Consider the following 24900-nt stretch of genomic DNA (forward strand, 5'->3'; position numbering starts at 1 on the left):
ATTGGCAGGATGGTGGAGCCCCTCAAGGAGGTGGCCTTTCTCCTTATCAAGGCTAAGTCCTCTACCTGCACAAGGGATCCCACTCCATCCTCTCTTCCCCTCTATCATCCCCACCCTCTCACTTATCACCAGTCTCTTCCTATCTGCTGACTGCTTTCCTGCTGCCCCATGTCTCCCCCATTCTCAACATGTGCCCACTTGACTCAGCCATTCACCCTAGCTGTCATCCCATCTCTCTCCTCTCTTTTGAGAAGACTGTCTATACCAGGGTCTCCACTTCCTTTCCTCTCACTCATCTGGCTTCTGGCCTCATCTTTCCCCTGAATCCGTCCTCCCCAATGTTACCACTGATCTGTTAATTGCCCGATCTAATGACCTTTTTTCAGTCTTCAGTCTTCATTGAACTCTATGCCCCATCAGACATTGTTGATGACACATATCCTTGACTCTCTCTTCTCTAGGTTGTTTTTTTTGGGGGGGTGGGGGGTGGATTGGATACTAGTTTCCTTTGGTCCTCTTCCCACCTATCTGAACACAAAGGAGACTCATTTCCTTTGCTGTATCTTTGTTGGGGTCATGCCGACTCACCAGGAGTGGCCCCAGGGGCTCTGTCCAGGACTCTTCCTTTCTCTACACTGCTTCACTTGGGAATCTCATTAGCTTCCCCAAGTCAATCATCATCTCTGTGCTGATGATTCTCAGATCTTCTTCTCTCACCTTGACCTCTCTGCTGACCCCCAGCTGCCTTTCAGACATCTCCACCTGGATGTCCAGTAGCCATCTTAAACTCCACACGTCCAAACCTGAACTCATTGGCTTTAGCTCCCAATCTCCCATCTACTTTCAAGGGCACCACCATCCTCCCAGGCTCTCGGGCTCAGAAGCTCACTCTCTCTCACTCTCATACCCAGGCCTGCCGACTTTGCCTTTGTAACATTCCCCCCTCTCTCCTCTGATGCTGCTTCACTGGCATCATCGCCTCACACTTGGACAGCAGTGGCTGCCTCAACTGTCCCCATTATACTTCATGCTTCATTCTGGTATCAAAGTGCTCTTTCTTAAGCACAGTCAGACCATGCCATCCCTCTACTCAGTAAATTCAAGTGGTTCCCTAGGACCTCCAGAACCAAATCTGAAGGCCTCTGGTTGGCATTCAAAGCCCTTCATGACCTCCCTGCTTCTAGTTCCCTCCTCCCAGCCCCTAAGCAGGCCTGGAATCCAGGGACAGTGGACTCCCAGCTGTTCCTCATTCATGGCTCTCTAGCTCCCCAATCCAGGCATTTTCACTGGCCGTGTCCCAGGCCTGGAAAGCTCTCCCTCCTCATCTCTGGCTTCCCTGCCCTTTTTCAAGTCTTAGCGAAAACCCCATCTTCCACAAGAAATCTTTCCCAAATTCCTGTAATTCTGTGCCGTCCCTCCAGGATTATTTCCAGTTATCCTGTGTACAGCTTGCTTATACCTACTTTTTGTGAGTGGTGCCCCCTCCGCCATTAGACTGTAAACTCCTTGAGGGCAGGGGCAGCTTTTCAGCTTTGTACCCCCAAAGCTTAGCACAGTACCTGGCACAGAGGGATCTTAGTAACTTGGTGACTGACTAACCACTGAGCTCGACAGCCTCTCTCCACACTTGTCATCTTGCCCCATACTTGGCACCTGGGCCCCCACCAGATGTGCAGGCTTGATGTACATAACTCAGGATCTTGGGGTGTGCCTCCTTACTTCACACATGCTGCTGTCAGCTGCCCTGCAGACCTGGCTCCCAGTGCTCCCAAGGCTGCACTCAGGGGCTGGGCTTGGGGCTCTGGGACAAAAGATGATGATGAGGTGCCTTTAGGAGAAGTGTGTGCTCAACACCAGGACCAGAATCACCTCCAGAGGTGGAGATGCAGTCTTCTGTCAGCTGCCCTTCCAAATGACCAATCAGCAGGCTTTCAGTATCCAAGTCTGTTCCCCCTCTTTGGGACTCGATTTCTCCACCTGTTTAATAACAGGCTTGGGAGAGATGGGGCTTTTTCAGCCCTTTCCTTGCTCTAAGGCCCCTCCCTGCTCTGACATTCTTTGCTCCAAGGCCCTTCTCAGCTCTAAGCCTAGGTTGGGAAGCCTTTGATTCCAGCATTATTGGGGGGACTAGTCTGAAAGCCTATGTATGTGCACTCATCTCCTTGAATGTTTCTTCTGGTTCCTCTGGCAGAATATTTGCATCTCTTGAAATCACACCTGGCATAGCAACAGTGTAGGTTTTGGGGTGGGCAATGGACTTGGGGTCCGTGTTACTCCAGGTTTCTCTCCCCATCCTTGAATGCAGGGAGGTGGAACATATTTGCATGAAATTGGAGTGTGCAAACATCAGCTGCCCATTAGTGCCTGATTGCTGCATTAATGAGGAGAGGCCTGACAGCCCCAGCTGAACTCACTTCCAGCCAAGGTTCTGGAAGGAAAGGGGAGCAGGAAAAGGTCACTTCTTCCTAGGACTGGTTACCTATTTGCGCGTGTGTGTGTGTGTGTGTGTGTGTGCGCGCGCGCGCGTGCCCACCATATCACAAAAATTTTGGCACTGGAAGGTGCATCCAATCCAACCCATGTCTAAAATGGCATCCCTGTAGCAGGGATGTGTGCCTGGCCTCAGCTCAGAGCCCTCTGGTGCTGAGGAGCTCACTACCTCCTAAGCCTCTCCATTCCACTCAGGGATGGCTCTAATGGCAAGAAAGGTGTGTTTGTTTGTTTGTTTGTTTTGATGTCAAGCCCAAACTTGTTTCTTTGCAGCCCCCTCCCCCAGTACATACTGGTTCTGTTCTCCAGGTGACAGCCTTTTAAAATATCCTCATTTCTTTACCAGTCACTTGGAATCATATTCTGGTCCTCACCACTTTGTGACCTTGGCCTCCGTTTCCCCATCTGTAGAGGGTGGGGGTGGCACTTGATGGGTCCTGAGGCACCTTCTTCACCTGCCATGAGAACGCTCTGGGGGTGGTGTCATGCATTAGTTCCATTGGGGAGTGTCTCCTGAAGGGAAATGGCGGGGACCGATAAGTTGGGGCTTCCCTGGCCCACAGCTTCCTCCCCCATCTAGTGCTTGTTTACTTCCCCTGACTCCTTTGCCAGCTTTGGAGAGGTCCTGAGGGGAGACAGGTGACTCAGGCTGACCCGGGCAGAGGGGGCCGGCCTCTGTTTGGGCTGTGACTGGCACAGAGGGCTGGGCCCTGGCAGGGCCATATGGCCCTGGCTGTCATTAGCTGGCCAGTGCTCAGAGGAGGCAGGCAGGGCTTTCTGCAGACCATCTGCTCCCGGGGCCCTTGTGAGCTTCCCTCCCTGCTCAGCATTTTAATTGGAGGTGGGAGGGAGCTAATAGGAGGGATGAAATGCTGTCTTTGGATCTGGGCTCGGTGAGGTCAGGCCCAGTCTTCAAAGGGCAGTGATCACCTGGGGCAGCTGCACAGACCTGGATAAGAAGGACTGGGTGTCCTTGGTCACTCGATTCCTGCCGTTTATAGAGGAAGTTGAGGCTCAGAAAGGGGAGGAAATGGCTTTGGGCGGCACAGTAAAAGGTTGTGAAAATGCTATGATAATAAAGGCTGACATCAAATACAGCACTTTAAGGAGAACAAAGCACTTTATATGTTTATTCCCATTTTACAGATGAGGAAGCTAGGCAGACAGAGATTAAGGACTTGTCCAGGTCACGCTGCTAGAAGGCATCTGAACTGAACTCTGGTTTTCCTGACTCCAGGCCCAGTGCTCTGAGGCAGACCATGGGGACTTAGTGACATCACAGGCTTCCAGGAAGGTTTTCCTCACTCATGTCAAACTGAAGCTGCCTCTTAAGCCCCCACCTTTTCCTTACTGCTTAGGGTTCTGGCTCCAGGCAGATTCTCTATCATATGATGCCATCAGAAGGCTTCTCAGGCTCTGAGAGTCTATGCCTCATAGAGCCATTCCGTTGGAAGGGAGTTCTGATGGAGATGACAGTGGTCCTGCAGTGTGGGGTTCCACCGAAGAGGGAGCGGCTGCCAAGAGATTGGAGTTCGAATCTCTGCTCTGCCACAGTCTTGTTGTATGGTCCTGAGCCTCTTGTTCTGTCTGAGCCTCAGTCTCCTCATCTGTAAAATGGAGACTCTAATCTTTGCAGGGCTATTGTGAGGAAAGGGGTCTATAACCCTTTAAGTTTTGGAGAATTAGGCTTCCTTAAAGCGACTGCGTCAACATGAGCGCCACCTGCTGGCTGCCGCCTCTCCCCATGGCCAGCCCTTCTACCCATGGCGGCCCAGACTTGTCACCAAATTCAGGGATCATTGAGATCAGGCAAAAATCTTGAGATGGAGTGCCAACTGTATAGAAGGAAACCTAAGAGACCCAGGTTTCAAATCCTGACTCTAACCCTTCTGAGCTATGTGACCTCTGCTCACATGAAGCCTCAGTTTCACCATCTGTAAAATGGGCCTAATAATCTTTGCATCCTTCCCCATCAGGGCTGCTGTGGGGAAAGTACTTTGTCAGCCTGAAAGGGCTGTTAGAATAATCCTTATGAACTGAAAGTACATCTGTCAGGTAGTGTTCAGATGAAGAAATCAAAGCTATCTATAGGCATATGAAGAAGGTCTCCAAATCATTTTTGATTAGAGAAATGCAAATTAAAATAGCTCTGAGGTACCACCTCATTCATACCTATCAGATTGGTTAATATGACAGGAAAATGATAAATGCTGGAGAGATTGTGGGAAAATTGGAACACTAATGCTCTGTTGGTGGAGTTTGTGAACTGATTCAACCATTCTAGAGAGGAATTTATAACCATGCCCCAAAGGCTATAAAACCCTGCATACCCATTAATCCAGCACTGTATCCCAAAGAGATCATAAAAGGGGGAGAGGACCTATATGTACAAAAATATTTATAGAAGCCCTTTTCATTGAGGCAAAATATTAGAAATCGAGGGGATGCCCATCAATTGGGGAATGACTGAACAAGGAAGGTGTGGTATATGAATGTAACGGAATGCAATAAGAAATGAATGTAACAGAGTGCAATAAGAAATGATGAACAGGCAGATTTCAGAAAAAAACATGGAAAAACTATTAGTAACTGATGCAAAGTGAAATGAGCAGAACCAGGAAAACATTGTACACAATATCAGCAACATTGTATGGTGATCAACTAAGAATGACTCAGCTCTACTCAGCAATACGATGATCTAAGACAAGTACAAAGGACTCATGAAGGAAAATGCTATCTACATTCAGAACAAGAACGGTTAGACTCTGGCTGCAGACTGAAGCATACTTTTTCACTTACTTTATTCTTTTTCATGGTTTTTCCCTTTTTGATCTGTCTTCTTTCACTACTGTGACTAATATGGAAATATGTTTTACATGATAGTATATGTGTAACCTATATCAAATTGCCTACCATTTTAGGAAGAGGGGAGAGGAGGCAGAAAAACTTAGAACTCAAAACCTTGTAAAAAATGAATGTTAAAAAATGTTTTGATATATAATTGGGGAAAATACTATGAAGAAAATGACAGTACCTCTGCCAAGATGTGTTTGGGGGGTGGTATCTGTAACAGGGCAACTTTCCCGCAGGCCCTCTGTTCAATTACTAGACCCTAACAAGCAAGACTTGTCAGCACTGCACAGTGGAGAGAAGAACAGAGGATCCTGGCACTGGAATGTCTTCCTCAGAGGCCATCACCACGGAGAGAAAGGGACTTATACAAGGTCATACAACTAGTAAATCACAGAGCTGAGATTTGAACCCATCTCTTTTGACTCAGAACCATGTCCTTAGAGTTAGGAGAATCTAGAGCAAAATCTGGCCAGTGACACGAACACCCCAGCTCCCAGCCAGGGACTAGTCAGTTCCCCTCTCAATTCCCCCTCCCCCACAAGTCTCTAAGACTCTAAGTTAGAGAAGAATTGATGATCTGTACGAGTGGAGGGGAATTTTTCCTTTGGGAGCTCCCAGTTCTGTGGAATCACAGCCCATAAGCAACTAACAAACACATAAAAATTGTAAAACGTGTAGAAGCATAGACTGTTAGAGATGAAAGTGACCTTGGAACAGAGATCAGAGAAAGTCAGAGGTGCGAGGGGCCTGAGAACAGAAAAAGTCAGAGGTGCGAGGGGCCTGAGAGCAGAGAATGTCAGGGCTGTGAGGGGCCTGAGAACAGAGAAAGTCAGAGGTTCGAGGGGCCTGAGAACAGAGAAAGTCAGAGGTTCGAGGGGCCTGAGAGCAGAGAATGTCAGGGCTGTGAGGGGCCTCAGAACAGGGGAGCAGGAGCTGGGAGGGACCAGCCCAACCCCATCTTTTTTCCCCAAGGAGGAAGGGGCTTAACTGAGGACAGTGAAGTTTTCTAGAACTCTATTCACTCCCTAAAATCCATCTCTGAGGTCTGGCCCTGCAGATAGAGCACCAGGCCCTTGGAGAGCTACAGGACAGGAAGGAGCCAAGGCCTGAGAAGCTGGATCTGGTGCTAGAGGCCCCAGAGCCAGGCAGAAGGCTCATGATGGTTCTAGGGGATGCCCCTCCTATTATTTGTAGGTCACTCTTGTGCCCTTCTTCTCTTGGTGTCTGTAACCCCCACTCCCACCCCAGGACCAGCCCCCCTTAAAAACATAAGGGAACAAAGTCCATTGAGGGTTCCCATATGATGCACTTGGGGGGCTCCCTAGTTGGGTCTCACATCTCCTTTATCTGGGTTGGCTTCTTCTGTCATTTTGTAATAGGCTCTTCCCTTGACCCAATGTGTGTGTCTGGCCTCAGTGGCCTCATATCTCCGCTGACTCCTGCAGATCCCAAGGGCCTGTCACTCTGTAAGCATCAATGTGGGAAGCTGTGCCCCATGGGATCCACAGGACCTAGGTTCAAGGCCTATCTCTGAGCTTTCCAGGGAATATCTGACCCTGGGAAAATCCTCCATCCTTCCTGGATCTCTCTATAAAATGAGGGGGCTGCACTAGGCTGACCTGTGGGGCCTCTTCTGTTTTTCATTCTATTCTCCTGTGAATCTGTGTTCAGGTCCTGTTCGTGGTTGGTGCCTCCAGAATTCCAGAACTTTCTTCCACTGATATTTAGAACCTCCTGATGCTGTGGTTCTAGAGTTATTTGTGGCAGAGATTCTAGAACCCCACTGCTGCTGTGGTCCTGGTTCTTGGTTGCCAAGTTTCTGAGGTTAGATATTGTTAGGAAGTTGGGGAGACTCCTTTCTGCCTGTGCATAAAGGAGCAAGTTATCTTTCAAAATGGAAATCTGTCAAGGGTCATTTTTTTTTTGAGGAAATTACCTCCAATTTCCTCCCCAGGCCCCTCTTCTGTAGCTTTCTCCTCCTCTGTCGAGATCCTTAGAGACAGAATCAGCCACATTTTCTGTGGTATCACCACACCACTCCTGAGCCTGGTAGAACAAGGCGGGTGGCTACTTCGACCATCCCCAGGGACCGTGTGCTCCTTCTGCCCAAGGTCAGCATCTGTCAACACCTGGCCTACTCCCTCAGGACTGCCCCGGTCCCCACTGCTGCCACCTGGGAAGTAGGATCCAACGGAGAGGCCCCGCTCAAGCCTGGTTTCCGCTACATTTGATTTAAATGACATGAGAGAGCTGATCTATTTGCAGGCCTGGAAATTGTACCAAGCATTAATTAGGAACCGAGGGCCTGAGAACACGGGAAATGATTTTATGTTTCAATTAAATTTGTTCTCATTTTCTGACAGGGTGAAAGTTCACCTTTCCGACTTGTAATCTGAAAGGGGATTCATTCTCTCAGCGTCCTTTGGAGGTCCTGACCACCTTCCCAGGGAAAGCCCCTTTTGGCTCTGACCTGGAGAGCATTGTTGGATAGACCAGGCACCTGAGAAGGGCTGGGGGGTGAGGGCATGGGCCCTCCCACCTCCCAGACTCTGTGCTTGGAGTACTCTGCAGACAGACAGAGACTGGTCCTGAAGTGGGAGCCCAAAGCAGCTATTTCATCTCTTTCTTCACTTTATTTACTCAACATCCTGGTTTCTGCTGACACCTGTCATTGGCTCCTTAAATCCCATATCATCTGCCTGGTTTGGGATTTATCCAAGCCAAAATCAGAGGAATGGCTACTTGTGACAGGGGTTCTCTAAGGGCATCCCTCTTCAGCTCCACCCCCAGACTGTAAGGCCCAGAGGTCCGGCACCTTACCAGCCCTCTCTGTCTCCCCTCAGACTGGCTTCCCTGAAGGCCGCTCCTAGACCCCTCAGCCCCTCCCTGCCACCTCCCTAGGCTCTAATTTCTCTGCGAACAAATCCTGGGTCTAGGAGCCTGGTCTCCCTTCCCAGCACACAGTAGTTGTGTAGACATGGCCTGGACATGTAGCAGGCCCCAGGGACGATACTAACACTCTACACATACACAGTAGTTTATTTTTACCAAGCACTTTTAAATCCGGCCCCTCTGGCCTCATCATTACTCTCCAGGGGGTCCCCATTGCCTAAAGCATAACATAGGAATCATTGGATTTTAGGGTCGAGACGTTGGAGATCATGGCATCCAATCCCCTCATTTCCCAGGGAAGAAGCTAAAGCCTGGAAAGGTTAAGGACCCCTAGGGTCACACAGAGGGGCAGATCCCCCAATTCTAAGGCCAGGGCTTTCTCTACTGGAATTTATTCCCTAAACTGAGAGTGGTTTCACTTTGGTGTGGCCTTTGACACATGGACATAGCTGGATGGTTTGAGCTACTAGAAGGCAAACTCCTTGGGGGCAGGCATTTCTGTCTTCATGCTTGGCACACAGTAGGAGCTAAATTAATGCTTCTTCATTGATTGCTTAACCACCCAAAGCCAACCCTTTCCCCTTCTCTTCCTCCTTCCTCAAAGTCAGCCGGCAAGCATTTATTAAGTTCCTACTGTGTTCTTAGTCTCTGTAGCATAGTGCAGAGTGCTGTAGATGGCATCTGAGAACCTGGGCTTGAGGCCTGACCTTCCCCTCTGAAACTCAGTTTCCTTTTCTGTAAAATGAGGGGGACTGGATTCGATGCCCTCTGAGGCTCTTTTCAACTTTAGAGCAATGTTTCTGTGATGCCGTCATCCATCCAAACTGAGCTGCTCCTCGCACTTCCAGCCCATCCTGTGTCTTCTTGCCTCTGCATCTTTGTCCACACTTTGCCTCCTGCCTGGAATGCCTTCCCCATCTCCCTTACCTATAGGGCTCATCTCTGTCCTTTGAGGCCCAGCTCACATGCCCCCCCCCCCGCATCTCTTTCTCTGACAAATGGTCTGCCAGTATGGTGGAGGGCTGCCAGATGGCAGCAGCCTGAGTGATTCATGTAGACCTGGCCAATCCTGGGTTCTCTACACCACAGAACTCAAGCTGGAAGGGACCCCCACAGGGGCCACACAACCAGATCCTCATGGAGATCCAAAGGAATGAAGCCATTCACCCAAAGTTACACAGGGAATGAATGAAAGAGGTGGAATCCAATGGCTCAGAATTCATCCCTCTGCCCCCTGCACCACACTGCCCTCAGCCTCAGTGCTTACCCCTGAAGGTATGGGGTTGGATTTGATGTTCTCCTTCTCTTATGTGTTTATATTTTCCTTTATGCTGTGATGATTTGTGCCCCTGGTCTCATCCCAGGGAGCCTGTGAGCTCCCCAAGGGCAGGGACTCATGATGGTTTTCCTCTGTATTCTCCATAAAGTCTAGCACAGAGAGGATGACAACAAATGGTTGTCAAGCTTTGATCTCTCAAAATTCCCAGATGGAGAATCTAGCCAAAGGCTGCCCACGTGCCTCAGCCATCAAAATCTTCCCCTGGGTCCTGGCCACGACCATGTCTCCTTCCTTCTGTCACTGAGTCGAATCACAGCCTCAGCACAAGGCCAGAACGTGGCCATGGGGAGACAGTAAAGGTTCCTCAGCCTCTAAATGCAAATGGCTGCAGATGAATCAGGAACCTGGCATTAAGGGTAAGGGCTGCCAAGGGCAAGAGAGAAGTTGGCAAAGGACCAGAGAAGTCAGGATCTCTGGAGGCTGAAGGCCTCTGATCCCAAGACTGGAAGCATGAGAGGGAAAGTGGCCTCCCCAAGCCCATTAGAATGAGGGAGGGCACTCCAGGGAAGGGCTGCCCTCAAGGTCAGCAGTAGTCAGAGTGGTCGGGCTATTGTCAGATTAGGCCAGGTGAGCAGCCCACAGGGAAGAATCCCAGAGGGATTTTCGGTGTTGGCAAACTGCATTCTCTTTAACTGAGCTAGGGAGTACAGGTAGGATAGTGTCCATTTGCAAATATGGAAACCGAGGCCCACAGATGGGAAGTGACTTATCCATGGTCACACAGCAAAGACATTTTAGAACCAAGATGTGAATTCAGGTCTCCTGATTCTAGGTCCATCATCTTGCCAAGGAGGGGCTTCCCATGTGACCCCTACCTGACCCCTCACCCTGAATCTCTCTCTTTGTGTCTCTCTCCGCCCATATCTATTAATATCTGTATATACATATATTTACATACATACATACACATAATCTGTATTATGTGTATGTGTTGGTTGTTTCGTTGTGTCTGACTCTTTGTGAACCCGTTTTGGGGCTTTCTTGGCAAAGACACCAGAGCGTGCCATTTCCTTCTCCAAGGAATCATGACGAGGCAGCAAGGTCTATTCTGAAAAAGATCTTGGGGTTTTAGTGGACCACAAGCTTGATATAGGTCAGCAGTGTGATGTGAAGATTGTGAAGGGCTTCAAATGCCATATTTGTAAGGTTTTTAGTTGGGAGAGAGAGGTGGAGCCCTCAAACTTTTATTCCAGGATTTTAGGATGTCAGAGGCCATTTAGTCTGATCCCCTCATTAACATGAGTGAGAAACTGAGGCCCTCAGATGCTAACTGGCTTGTCCAAGGTCACCCAAGTAGCAAATTGGTAAGGTGGGATTCAGCCCAAGAACTTACCTCTGACTTAGGGGTCCTAATTTGTGCCTGTCTTCAGTGAAGTGGTGCGCTGCCCAGGGTCACAGAGCCTGATGTATCAGGATTAGGGCACGAGGGCAGTGAACGGAAGCCCCTCTCACTTCACAGACCTGCAGACACAGGGAGCTTGATCTGATTCACACCAGCAGGAAGTGGGGGAATCAGGATAAAACTCCTGACTCTTTTTTTCCCCTCAGCACTTGAAGTAAGCCAGCTTCTGGGGCTCCCTCAAAAATGCTGGTTTAAAAAAAAAATCGCCAACTTTAATAGAAATCCTTTGCCTTCTCCAGACTTAATCGCTAAAGCCCAATAGCATTTCCTGGATTTAGATGAAGACGCCAGTGGGGATTTGAGATTAAAAGCAGGACTTTTATAGGAGGAAATGAAGTTCTCAATGGGAAAGAAAGTGCTCTTCATGCAGAAATTCCACCTTTATCAGGAAAAGATGGGTGTTTGACTCAGGGCCCGGAGCTGCTGCCCTGGGCATCTGCTCTTTGCCCACTCGTTCTGCCCTTGGCTTTCAGAGAGGGACAGCCCAGCAGTAGCTTGTTTGTGTCCCTCTCTGGGGGTGGGGTGCCCAGAAACGGGGCTTGTGATATCTGTGGTGATCAGGTCCAGGATCAGAATGCTAGCATCTTGGAGCTGTCTAGCCCAATGGGCCCATCTTTACTTACATACTTCTAGTGAAAGGGACCTCATCACCTACTAAGAGAACTTGGGAGTTTGTCCTGGTAATTGCCTAAATTGGTACTTTCTGTCCTTTGCTCCACTGCCCCCAACCCCCAGGACAAGTCTCCTACCTTTCAGATACTTGAAGACAGTTCTCAAGTCCCCCTTCAGATAAACATCCCCATACCGTTTAACTCATATGACAGTCTCCAGCCCGACTCTTCACAGTCTGAGAAAACACAAGCTCCCCAAAGGCAGGGATGGTTTCATGTCTGTCTCTGGCACAACCCAACACTTTAACAAATGCCTGGTGACTAATCATTCGACTGGTCCTGGGTGCCTTCCTTTCCCAGACCCTCGGTGTCCTCCTCTGTGGCACCAGCACTCTCTGCTTCCAGGGCTTTGAAGAAAGGATTTTGCAAACCTGGAAGTGACAAGGAGGTGAGGCTTAGCTCTCCATAGTACAAAGGAGGAGTCAGGGCAACATGGGGAATGTGACCCGCCATGAAGTACCTAGTGCTGCCACCGCCCTGGGCTTCATAGAGAGGAATGCAGAGCCCACTGTCCAGCCATGGGAAGTGAACAGGGAGTGCATGTTTCCCATGTGTAAAGAGAGCTGAGCTCACACACAGGGCAGAACTTAGGGCCGGGTGACTGGCTCTGGGTGCCAGCCTTGTTGCTTCCCACCTGCCTGGCCTTGTGCTGCCCAAGTGGGGGCTCAGGGGTTCATAGAACTTGAGTTGGGAAGGTCCTTAAGACACACTTAATCCAGACCTCTCATTTTTCAGATGAGGAAAGTGAGGCACACAGAGGTAAGAGAGTGTTAGCAGTCAGCAAAGATGGAATTTGAACCCTAGCTATGAATCCAGTCTTGATTTCACTACTCTTCCTGATCCTCAGCTTCCTTCTCTGTAAAAGGAAAGTAATAATGCTCATGCTGCCTATCTTACATGAGGGAGGGACTTTGTAAATTGTCAAGCTCTCTATTGACCTGAGTAACTTATTATCTAATATGATTCAAACAAAGGCAAGGCTCTTCCCAGAGGACTGTGGGAGGAACAAGCCTGTCTGGCTAGGAACTACCATTTCCCACGAAGCCTTAGGTCTCAAGAGTCACGCCTGATTCAGGTGGGTTGAGAATTGGGCTTCCTGTGAGATGCTGTGTCCACAGTGTCTGCGATGTCATTCGAACAAGGAGATAAAAGGCAGAAAGGTCTTGTCATGTAGTGGCAAGAAGACTGTGCTTGGAGGCAGGAGAAAAGCGGAACAGAATCCTGCCTTTGACATCCACTAGTGTGGACAAGAAGCTTCTTCAGGGGCCCAGGGAGGATATGGGAAAGGAGAATGTTGGAGCTGAGCCACAAAGGGCAATGGTGGTGTACCGCACATCATGGCGCTGAACTCCAGAGGCTTCCTTATTTCCCCCCACTTCTAGGCTGGAACCCAGAGGACAAGGGTTCCCTGCTGGGGAATAGGGACATGAGAGGGCATTCACTGGCAGAATGAATGGCTGTCAAGAGAGCTTCAGATGTTTCCCATTCCATTTTTGTTCCAATGGATGTGTTTATTGATGGTATAAAATTGTTTGCTTGGGCTTCTGTTATCATGCAAGGACTGAATATAGGATTTAGATCTGAACCAACTTTAGAAATTCCCAGGCTCTGGCTAGGTGAGGGCATAGGAGCCAATACAGGTGGTTTACCAGGGAATGCCACCCTCCCCCTGTAATGTTAATGGGAGTTGAAGATCTTCACCACCCATTAATTGGTCTCATGTGGAGCCCATTAAGGGAAATTTGACTAGGGGAGACTTGTTTTGTAGGAAGGTCCACACCTTTTGCTGATTTCTAATTACGCACTGGGTCACAGGGTTGTGATACCTTCTGTCTCAGAGAAGTCTATATATACTCTGAGGTTAGCTCTTTGCTTTGGATCTCACTCATTGGAAGAATATTCCTGTGATTTGGCCAGACAAGATTCTGGGTAGCTGTTAAGGAGCCCCCTGGCTTTGAAAACTCAGATGCTGGTGCTTCTCTCTGGTAGCTATGTATGTATTGCTTTGGTCAGACAGGTGGATCTGTCTTTGATCTATAGTAATTTCTCAGATGGTTGGAAGCCCTCTTGGTCTGTGCTATGTTTTCTGCTTGTAATTTCTACTTATAACTTCTGTTTGTATTTTCTCTGAAGTTCAGGGTGCTGACTTTTCCTCTGAACTGAGTGAATATATATATATATATATATATATATATATATATATGTTTAATTGAAGTAAGATCATTGACCCTTTAAAGTTGCTTTCCTTTAGAAAGGCAGATCAAAGAACCTGTGCTAGCAGCTATCCTGGGTGTGCCAGTGAGACTATTGTCACACCCCCCATGTATGACCTCAAGTTGTCAGGATTGGTACTCTCTGGTGAAGTACAGATGATAGCGTCGTCATCATTATCGCTGCTGTTTTTGTCTTGTTCAGCGGAGTTCAGATAGAAACAGTCCTTCAGTAAAGCTGGGGATGCGGAGGGGAGCAAGGAGAGCTCACGGGCTGACGGGGGGAAGCACCATGTGCAGGATTATGTTAATTTACAACCTATATGCTCACTCACAATCTATATGTATCATACACATGCACACACAAACTGTAAGTGGAAAAGTAAGCACAGAGAGAAGGCCTTTGCAATGGGGAAGAGCTGGGAAAGGCCTCTTGTAGAAGGTAGGGCTTCCGGGCGGCTAGTGTGAATAGAGCACCGGCCCTGGAGTCAGGAGGACCTGAGTGCAAATTTGGCCTCAGACACTTGACACACTTACTAGCTGTGTGACCTTGGGCAAGTCACTTAACCCCCGTTGCCTTGCCTTTCCCCCTCCAAAAAAAAAAAAAAGGTAGGACTTTAGCTGGGACCTGAGGAAGCCAGGAGGCAGAAGCGAGGAGGGAGGGCTTTTTCAACACAGGGCACAGAACTCGGAGATAAAGTGTTGAGTTCAAGGACAGACAAAGAGACTTCTGTGACTTGCTTGTGGGGTACCTTGGGGTTTGCATATATGGGTAAGATTTCCATTCAGTCCAAGGACTAACTTCCTGTTGGTCAAGCAGCAATCTAGATTCCCTTGGGGAGAAGGACAGTGAGCTTCCTATAATGGTCCATTGGGAGTGTTGTACTCAGGATTCAGGGACTGGGTAGAGGGTGGACAGGAGGCCCTCTCAGTTTTGCTCCCATGATCCACCTGGGAGACCCCATGATTCTACAGGAGCTTAGAGGACAGAGAGAGGTATATGGTCTGAGAGCTATCCAGAAGCCTTCCTTGGGGAGGTGGGATGCCTGCGGAGCCTTGAAGGATAGAGTTAGGTAGAGGGTAGAACGTTCCAGGGACAAGAAGGCAGCATGACCATTGGCATACCAGTGGGAAGTTGTCGGGTCATGTTTAAATGACAGCAAAGAATACAGTTGGGATAGAGCTCAGAGTGCAGGACGGGCAATGGCTAGAAGCTAAAAATGGAGTTCTAGGCTGGGGCTAGCATGTGGAGGGCTTTGAATGCAGACATTTCTCCTGCAGGAAACAGGGAGCCATGGAAAGCATTTGAGCTGTCCTCAACCAGATGTCGATGGACAGATGTTTGATGGCCATAACAGTCAATGACTCCTTTGACTTCTAGCCTGGCTGACTCAGTCAGGGCTGTAGGGCCTTTTCTTCACGTACTTCCTTCTAGAGTTTCACCATCTCCATATCTGGATGGGCCTCCATGGGGAAGCAGATGGCTTCTTTATTGCCATTAGCAGTAAGGCTGAACTCTTGTCTCATTATTCTGGAAAAGCCCATTACTGTGTTCAAGCCAACTGTTTCTGGCTGTGATTTGCATACCCCTCCCTTAGGAGTGGATCGGCTTCCCCTTGCCTGTCTCTGGCAGCCCCCCTTGATACCTGGCTGTCGACCTTGTCGGTCACTGCAGAGACTCTCAGCATCTCTTAGGCAGCACTGAATGACAAGGTCTTGGCTGGCAGTCTTTGGGGTGTCTGTAGTGCAGGGTAGGAGGAACTAATGAGTTAGGGGTTGATTGTGGGTGGGGAAAGTTTCCAAGGATGGTCAGTTCCATCCTGGGACAGCTACACCATGCCTTGGCCATCTCAGTTGGAAGGACATTTGGGAGTGGGTCAGTGATCAGATGACAGGACTTATTTAACTGGTCTGAGAATGACCTCAGGTAAGCCATTTCCCTTCCCAGGCCTTAGTTTCCCCATCTGTTAAAGGTCCTATGTTCAGCCATCCATCCTTACTAGCTCAGCTCTCTTTCCCCTTTTCTTTCTTTCCACATTTCCCCACTCCTTCCTTTCCTCCCTCTCTCTCCTCTTTTCTCCCATCTTGTCTTCCTTTCTTTTTTCTCTCCTTTTTTGTATTTTTTTCCTTTTTCCTCCTTCTACCCTCTTTTTCTCTTCAGCTCTCTTCTCCCCCATTGCTTCCTCTGCTAGAAACACCATAATAGATTGGGGGTATACTCTGGACCTCCTTCCTAGTAGCCACTGATATCCTCCCCTAAAAAGGATATTCAAAGCTGTCCTCTGGAGCATGGGGAATTGGGGACCCTAAGAGCATAAGGACCTAAGGGCTCCCCTAGCCCCGCATCTTCAGAGAAGTTTAACAACATGCCCAAGGTCACACAGGTGGAGGAGGGCAGGGCTGGGCATTAAATGACCAGATAGGATGCAGAGGCTATTGTAGAAAAAGTGTGCATTTGCAGATGCCAGATTCTAGAGACCACACCCTTAACATCTGTGTGGTATTGGGCAGGTCAGCTACCTCTTTGGGCCTTGGTTTATTCTCTTGGAAAATGAGGGAACTGGACCATGATCTCTAGTCACCATCCTCAGTTAATCCTGTGGACCGAAAGTTCTGTTGAAGAAATTGAGGCTGTTTAACTTGGAGAGAAGATTCCGGGTACCATGAGTGCTGTCTTCAGCTGTTAGAAGGGCTGTCACCTGGAAGAGGGATTTCATTTGTTCTTCTTGGCCCCAAGCAGAACTAGAAGCAGTGGTGTGTTGGGGGAGGGGGTGGGAATTGCAAGGAGGCAAGATTGAGGCTTAATGTCAAGAAAGACTTCATACCAATGTGAGCTGTCTACCAATGGGAGAGGCTGACTCAGAAGTCAAGCTTCATTCTTTTTCTTTCTTTTTTTTTTGGAGGGGGGAAGGCAGGGCAGTTGGGGTTAAGTGACTTGCCCAAGGTCACACAGTAAGTGTCTGAGGCTGTATTTGAAATCAGGTCCTCCTGACTCCAGGGCCTCTATTCATTGCTCCACCTAGCAGCCCCATCAAACTTCATTCTTGACCCAGCCATCACTGGAGGTCTTCCAGAAGAGGCCGATCAGCCCCCTGGCACAAAGCCAGTCAAGGGGATTCCTGTACTAGGAAGAACATTGTTACTAGGGACCTTGTGAAGGCTGTTCCAGCCCTGAGATTCTGCAGTTGTCTCAGACACGATGTTCCAGCTCCTTTTTGTTTTAATTTAAAAACCTCAGATCCCTGCATCTCAGAGTAACAGAGCTAGGTGGGTTCTTTGAGGTCAGCCAGCCCAATCCCCTCATTCTGCAGAGAAGGAAACAAAACTTAGGGAGGGAAAAGGCTCCCTGCCACCCCGGGCCAAAAAGCCAGTAAGCAGAGCTGCTCTCCTCCCTCTCCCCAAGTCCAGAACTGCTTCGGAGCCCCCAGAAGGACCCTGTACCTCACCTAGGGATGGAGAAGTTTAGAAGTAAAGAATGGGGTGCCACAAGTGCCCACCCCAGAATCACTGCTCCCTGCGATTTATTATCCCCTCAAAGGCCCCAGCTCAGCAGAAACTCTGGATGGCGTCTGCCGACCGGTGATTAGAATGCTTTTTATGGGCTGCTAAATGACAAACCAATTTGTTACCTGCCTACATAAACATTCACTTGCATTAGCCCCAGAATGCTTCATTTTTATTAGCCCAAGCGTTATCTTTTTATGAAGACACAAGGGCTGCATAAAATTAGGGTGCACATGGAAGACACAATTTACATTTCTCTCTGTCAGCAGAAATGTTCCAGAGCCAAATCATTTGGGTGCAAGGGCAGTGCCTAGTGAGGACCCTGGTAATGGCACCCTCGATGTGCCAGCTGCCAGGCTGGGCAAAGAGAGCAGCTCTTAGGAAGGCCCCTCAAGTGACCTGTTATGGAATAAATGTGAAGACAACAATAGCCATGGTAAAAAGAATTCCTTGGCTGCCAACCAGTCATTGTGAGTGCCTGGGGAGGGAGCACCCCAGATGGAGGGAAGGTGGGGATCAAAAGCCTGAGTCATGTCTAAAGGCCTGTCCCGAGGAAGCCTGAGCCAGAAGGTTAGAGATCTCCTGCGGGGGGGGGGGGCCTCTCCATCCATGACCCCTTGTTCTGTGTAGTCTTTAGTCTGTGTGTATATGCATGTGTGTATGCATACATGGATGTATCCATGCATGTCTGTATGACTAGATCTATATATCTACATGTGGATGTATAGACCGATGTCTATATCTATCTATGCTCTCCTCTCTCTCTACACACATGCACACGCACACGCACACGCACACACACACATATATATAAAATCAAAGCTAATCTAATCAAAACCTTTTCACACTTGGTTACAAGGCCTTTGATTTGACTCAACTGAGACATAGTCCTTGGTTATGGTAACTGGAACTGGAATTTTATCATTTACTTACCCTATGAGCCTGAGAGCTGGGCTGTGTGTATTCACCATATATAGCAAACAAAAAATATATAGCAAGAGAAAAAAATACTCCTTGCTTAACTGAGTGAAATGGATTGGGAAAGGAATAAACATTGGCATGGCACTTTCTCCACCATGCGCTGTGCCGAGCACTTCAAAGATCATCTTATTTGGTCCTTGTTGATAACCCTGGGTTATCATCTCCATTTTACAGATGAGGAGACTGAGGCAGGCAGTGGTTAAGTGCTTTGCATAGAACAAGTAAATGTCTGAGGCTGGATTTGAACTCGGGTCTTCCTGCCTCCAGGCTCTATCCACTGCACCACTGCAGTCGTCTACACCCATGCTGGCCACATGTGCCACCCTTCAGGGTATCTCCTAGCCCTGCCTGCCTGACAGCTCTTCCTTTTCCTTTTGCAGGGAATCTTCATGACGGAGCTGAGCAGAAGGTGGTTTTCATCACAGGCCGAATCCACCCTGGGGAGACGCCCTCTTCCTTTGTGTGCCAGGGTGAGTGCCCTGGGGCTCTGGGGCCCTGTGTGCCAGGATGAGCATCTCCCTCGCCCCTCCCCTCCTGTTCTCAGCCTTGTTCCTGAAGCTCCCTCACAGCTCTCTGGAGCAGCTCAGTGTGGGGCAGGGTCACAAGTTTAGCACAAAAGAGGCCTTCGGGGCATCTAGTTACTTTCCAGAGCCACAGTCTTCCTTACAGACTCTTCTTCCCAATGATGGGGAGCTCGCTACCTGTCATGACAGTCAGTTCCATCCTATTCTGATGACTAGAAACTCTTGTCTAACATTAAACCCCAATGTCCCTCCTTATGGCTACTCACTGTCGATCCTGTTTCTGCTTTCTTGGGGCCAAGCAGAACAAAGCCAATCCTTCCCCAGTCTGGCAGCTCTTCAGATATTTGCGGACAGGTCTCCTGGGTTCCCCCCACCTCCCACCCGGGTCTTCGTTTCTTGAGGCTAAGCATTCTGAGTCCTTTGACCCAAGCTTTTTGTGATATCTCAGCGATGGATAAGACACAAATCTGCCCAAAGGCTCCCTCCAAACCCCCTCCCCAGCAATGCTTCTGTTCTAGGCTGTATCATTTCATTCTCTGATTGATCACCGAAAGTAAGAAGGCCTGGCCAAAAATGGAATAGACAGCTTTGAAGGGATCCCTCTAAGCCTTCAAATGACCGCTTTACCGAGGCATTGTAAATAGGGCTCTTTATTCAGGGCAGAAATTCGATTAAATGCCCACACGGGCCCCTGCCAACTCTCTGATTCTGTTTTTTAAAAATTCTGTGAACCAAGTCATAAATTCAACACTACCCAGCTATTTTCTCTCTTTTTGAACAAATAATGTCACTGGAAATAGTCTCTGGGAGCCCAGCGGCCTTGCTCTGTCTCTAATTTCACAGCTCATTTGCTGTGTGACCTCTGGCAAGACACTTAACGTCTCTGAGCATCAGGGCCTTCATCTGTAAAACAGGGATAAAAACCCTGCCGTCAGCTTCCTCTGTATACTTGGGACAAGAGGGAGGAGATGGAGAGCTCAGAATTAAGGGCAATGGGGGTCCGGTTCCAGGGGCTTAATAGGATGTTGAGGTAGCAGGAATCTTGGAGGTCATCCACACCAAAGCCTTTATTCAAGAGACAGAACCAAGGCCCCCAGAGGGGAGTGATTCTGTAGGGGCACATGTGACATAGTGGGCTTGGAGCCCAAAGACTTTCATTGGAACTGCAGTGCCCTTTGGGAAGAAGATCTTAAGGGAGAGCTTTCTAAGAATGAGCTGTCCAGAAGTTAAATGAGCCTGCCTCCTCAGGACCACATTGCTGGAGGGCTCCAGGCAGACAGAGGGCCTTGTCAGGCATGTGATGTAAGGAATCTGTTCAAGTAGAGACTGGATTTGGTGGTGGTCAACTCTAAGGCCCAGGGGTGCTGTGATCTTGTGTCCCATGGCAGATGGATGATAGATGCATAGATGGGGAAACAGTGGGGCTCTTTCTTTCTTTCTTTCTTTTTTTTCAAAAAAATGAAAGTAGAAAACGGGAAAGGTAGGAAGACAGTGATTCCTCTGAGGGAAGGGCTGATGCCAGGATGAATCACTGGAATTCTTCAAGAAGGCAGAGAAGGGTCATGGTATGGAGCTGGATCTGGGGACAGGTTCAGGGAAGAAGAATGCCAAGGATTTGGGGAGGCTGGGCCAGCTCTGGGATCCAATCCTAGGTATTCCTTCAGGTCCAGTCCTTCCTGGAGCATCTGAGACCATAACCACGGTGCCTCAAGCTCCCCTTACTCCTGACATGCTATGCTATGTGTTCTGAGCTCCCTCTCAGCTCTGACATTCCCTGTTCTAAGGCCCCTCCCAGCTCTGCCATTCCCTGTTCTAAGACCCCTCCCAGCTCTGCCATTCCCTGTTCTAAGGCCCCTCCCAGCTCTGACATTCTCTGCTCCATGTTTTATATCTCCCAGTCGCATAGTTGGGGACAGTAAGAGACAGTAAGAGTTCAGGTTCTTCTCACCACTAGGTATAAGGGAAAGTTGATTTTTCCATACTGTTCCATTTAGAGATCTCCCTTCACTCCCACTTTTGAACCTCAGAATCATGGACTCCCCAAACTGGAAGAAGTCCCAGGGCCATCTATTCCAACCTATCTGTACTGGGTCAAGAACCTGCTGGTGATGTCCCCAAGTGGCCAGTTGCCTTCTGCTTGGAGACCTTGGTGGAGGGATCTCTCTTCTCCATGAGGCTCCCAGGCCACATAAGGGCACCCTCATTCTTAGAAAGACTTTCCCAATGCCCAGCCAACATCCAACTTTGCATCTTTTTAACACCCTTCCTCTCTCTCCCTCCACCAAGAATCCTGTTTTTGACCTCTGGGGCTGAAGCAGAATAAATCTCATTTCTCTTCCCTAAAACAGTTGGTCACATAACTCAACAATCACCAATTTCCACCTGAGTCTTCTCAAGCTAGGCACCCAAGAATTCAACAACCCTGTCCAAGTCCATAAGGGCTATATTGCAGAGCTCAAGGTCAGACCCAGGTCCTCAGACTCTCAATCCAGCCCTCTCTCCACTGTACCATGAGTTCAGGATGGGGACTTCTGCATCAGATGTGAGTTGGGAGAGATGCCTTGTGAAGTTGCTTCTGGATCAATTGGGATTTTCCCATTCTTCTGTGATGGTGCTACCCAACCCTGAGAAGAAGTCCTTAAAAAGTGTGGAGACCCCTGCAAGGGGAAGAGGGAGGAAGGAAACATTCCTGCTTGATGGGATTAGCAACAAGGGGAGGGAAAGGATGGGATCAGAGAGGGCTTCCTGGAGGAGGTGACCCCTGACCTGAATACTGATCCTCTTGGGAATTCAGACCCCAGCTCTCTACATACAACAGGCACCAAAGCAATGTCTGATTGCATTTTTACAGCTAGTTTCAGAGAAAAAGGAAGCTAGCAGTGAGAATAGTGTTGGAACAGGAGTCAGGACCCTGGGGCTCCTGTAGGTTGAAGGAACTGGGAATATGTCTGTAGAAGGAGAGAAGATTCAGACAAGACGTGCTATTTGATATAGACAAGTCCATCATGTTGTGGCAGTCGAGGTCTGCCCAAATCATTTCATTTCCTTTTTTTTCCTTTTTCTTTTTTTCTGATTTCATTTTCAAGCTTAGAGCTGCAGAACCCAAGGGACTGGTGGGATTCTTGAGCCCCACCCCCTTGTTTGACAGAAGGGGAAACTGAGCTGAGGAGCAGCTGGTCCCAGGTGACAAAGGCAGGAATGAGGAGGGGAGGGGCAGAGATGACGCCAGGGTCAAGGTCAAGAAAACTCCCTGACCATAAGAGCGATCCAAAAGGGGAATGGGCTGCCTCGGGAAGGTGAGGGGGTCTTCATGGTCAATCACTGAGGCTGGAGTTCTCCACTGGTCAGGCATATTTTAGTGAGGTTCCCTTCCTGTGTGTTGGACTACTTGGCTGAGGGGGGCCCTTCCTACCCTCGAATTCAGTTATTCTGTGTCATCTGACATTTATCCAATGTGTGAAGTGGGGGAGGTCACCTCTTGAAGCCTCAGTTTCCTCCTCTGTAAATATATATATATAATATAATTAACATAATATAATATAATAAATATCATATGATATCATATAGTCTGTGCTACACTTACGTCACAGAATTATTGGGAAGAAAGTCCACTGTAGATCTTAAAAGAGTAGGGGAAATGGCAGATTTCGTCATTAATATTACCTCATGTTGTCAGAGCTGGGAGAGACCTTAGAACATGGAACAGAGGGCATCAGAGCTGGAAAGCCCTCTATTTGGTTGTGTGCGTCTCACCCCTCACATCCTCTTGGCCGCCAGTCTTGGTAGGGACAGCCTGGAGGGAGGGTCCAGGTTCCCTGTGTTCTGTCTCTTCTCCTCACAGAGGGGAGCTGCCTGTTCAGCCGGGGGTCTGAGGAAGGCAAAGAGACTCACTGAGTCATCCGGCTTCCTTCAGCTGTTTCTTCTACCAGACTTCCCCAGATATCCATAATCCAAAACAGAAATGGGGGGATAAAAGCAGGAGAGGGAGGGGGAGAATCCACAGTGACAATTTTCTGCCATGCTCAGAAACCTGGGTGAAGGCCTGGGGACACTGGACAGAGCTGTGCTCTCTCCCCCACTGCCCTCCATCCCAGTCATCTGTGTCCCAACCCAGCTTCATCAAGGGCAGGCTGAGCTCCCCCAGGCCTCCCTTCCCCTCTCTGTGTGATGCCTAAATCCTTATTTCTAACTCTTCTTCTGCCCCCCATTTATTCATCCGTCCATCCATCCATCCATCCATCCTAGGAAGGACCGTCTCTGTGCTTGGAGGAGATGTTGCAGTGCATTCCTGTCCTCATGAAATTTGCAGCCCAGAGACAATGACAATATTGATAACTCACATTTCTGTGTCACTTTGCAAGAGCTTTGCTTAGAGTTTCTAGAAGTCAGCATCATCACCTCAGCTCCCATTCTGTCTACACTCCAGAGTCCTTTCAGCCTGTGAGAAGTACAATGGAAAGGAACCATGGATTTGGAGTCAGAGATCCTGGGTTCAAATATTGGCTCTACTCTCTCTGTGACCTTGGGCAGGTCCCTTTCCCTCTCTTGGCCTCAGTTTCCTTTTCTGTAAAACATGAGGGTTGGCCTAGAGGATCCCTCTGGTCCCTCCAGCTCTATAGCACTAAGTTTGAAAATTAAGTGAGTCTGGGCAGACCTCGATTCTCCCAACAGGGGGCCAGGGAAGTTGGCAAAATTGAATTCCTGTCACTCGGACCATATGTTCCTCGTGACTCACAGCCCCACTGCTTGTCAGCATCTAGGCTGCAATGCTGGGGCAGAGCCTCCCCATGCTTCAGCCTGAAGGTAATGATCCAGAAACCGAAGCTTAAATACTATTTAAAGGGGCCCTGCCATGAATCTCTTGTGTGGGTCCTCTCCCACCCCCACCTCCTGAAGCTGGTAGGCCGGCCTGACTGCTCCGTTCCCCTCATCAGACCCCCTTCGGCAAGACCTCTTCATATGCTGGAGAAAACAGAGAGGCAGTGTGACCCAGTAACTATGTACCAGACTCGAAATAGAGAGGTGTGGTTTTAGATCCTCTCCCGGACACTTACTACCTGTATGACCGTGGGTAAATCCCTTCCCTCTTCTGGGCTTCAGTTTTCTCCTTGCCCTTGTTGATATGAGGGTGTTGGACTGAATAATCTCAGATTCCTTTTTGCTTTAAAACCTCTGGTCCTCTGTGCCTCCGGGGGGAGAGTCTACGTATGACACTATGAGCCCCTACCAGTTTATTTACCTTAACTAGTCAGCCAGTAGACACTCTCAACTGAAAAGCAAAGGAATTTACTGAAGTAGCAAGACCAGTAGCCGCCCAACATCCCCCTTCCTCTCACTGACCCCTGGGGCACCTTCTTCCACAGATGTATGGAGCTTGCTGGCTCTAGGAAGCACACCCTCTGGAAAGGCACATGTGCTGAACACACATGGCCAAGGCGACTCGTGCCTCCGTCACTGCAGGGTCTCAGTGGTCTCCCTTTTCTGAGGGCATCCTCACGAGGATTAGGCTCTGATAGGCTGGTTACTTAGCCGTGCTCCCTGAACCTGCTCTTCTCCCTGCTCTACTCCCAGCCACCAGGGCGAGTTCCCCCTGAATCCATAACCTCTTCTCACGCTCCTCACAGTGACTTCCAGTGGTGCTGTCTGTCTCTGTCTGTCTCTGTCTCTCTGCTCCCTTCTGGATGCATTGTCTTCTACAGTATGAGCAGCTCTGCTGATGGCCTTAGAGGGAGGGAAGGGAGAGAAATCCCCCAATCCCCTCATCACAAGGGGCTGCTTCCTGCTTAGGCTGTATCTCCGGGCCGGCAAGCCTGCTTTACAAGGGCCAACAGGACAAGGCCAGTCTTTTGCTAACCAGAAGAAAACTGCCTCTCTGTTTCCACTATGGAGAAGTCCTTCATGCTTTGTAAGGGGGTAAGAGTATAGGCCCGTTGTGTGCTTTGTTCTTCCCATTAACACCCAGTCTCTGTTACCTGTCTCCTTCTCTTCCTCTCCCCTCCTCGGCCTTCCCCCACACAAAAGGTTCCAGTAGAAT

At 49.0% G+C, this 24900-nt stretch overlaps 1 protein-coding gene across 1 annotated transcript in view; it reads left to right on the forward strand.

The window, feature by feature from the left end:
- Positions 1 to 24900, forward strand: part of LOC138164829 (cytosolic carboxypeptidase 6-like) — an 824829-nt gene that overhangs the window by 740424 nt on the left and 59505 nt on the right. Inside the window, exon 6 of the mRNA XM_069092755.1 lies at positions 18723 to 18812. Within this exon, the coding sequence (XP_068948856.1) occupies positions 18723 to 18812 (90 nt within the window). The remainder of the gene's footprint in view (positions 1 to 18722; positions 18813 to 24900) is intronic.

Source organism: Petaurus breviceps, unplaced genomic scaffold (assembly GCF_028583685.1).
Source record: "Petaurus breviceps papuanus isolate PSGF00001 unplaced genomic scaffold, PetGlider_PUasm1.0 207, whole genome shotgun sequence".
Lineage (NCBI taxonomy): Eukaryota > Metazoa > Chordata > Mammalia > Diprotodontia > Petauridae > Petaurus > Petaurus breviceps.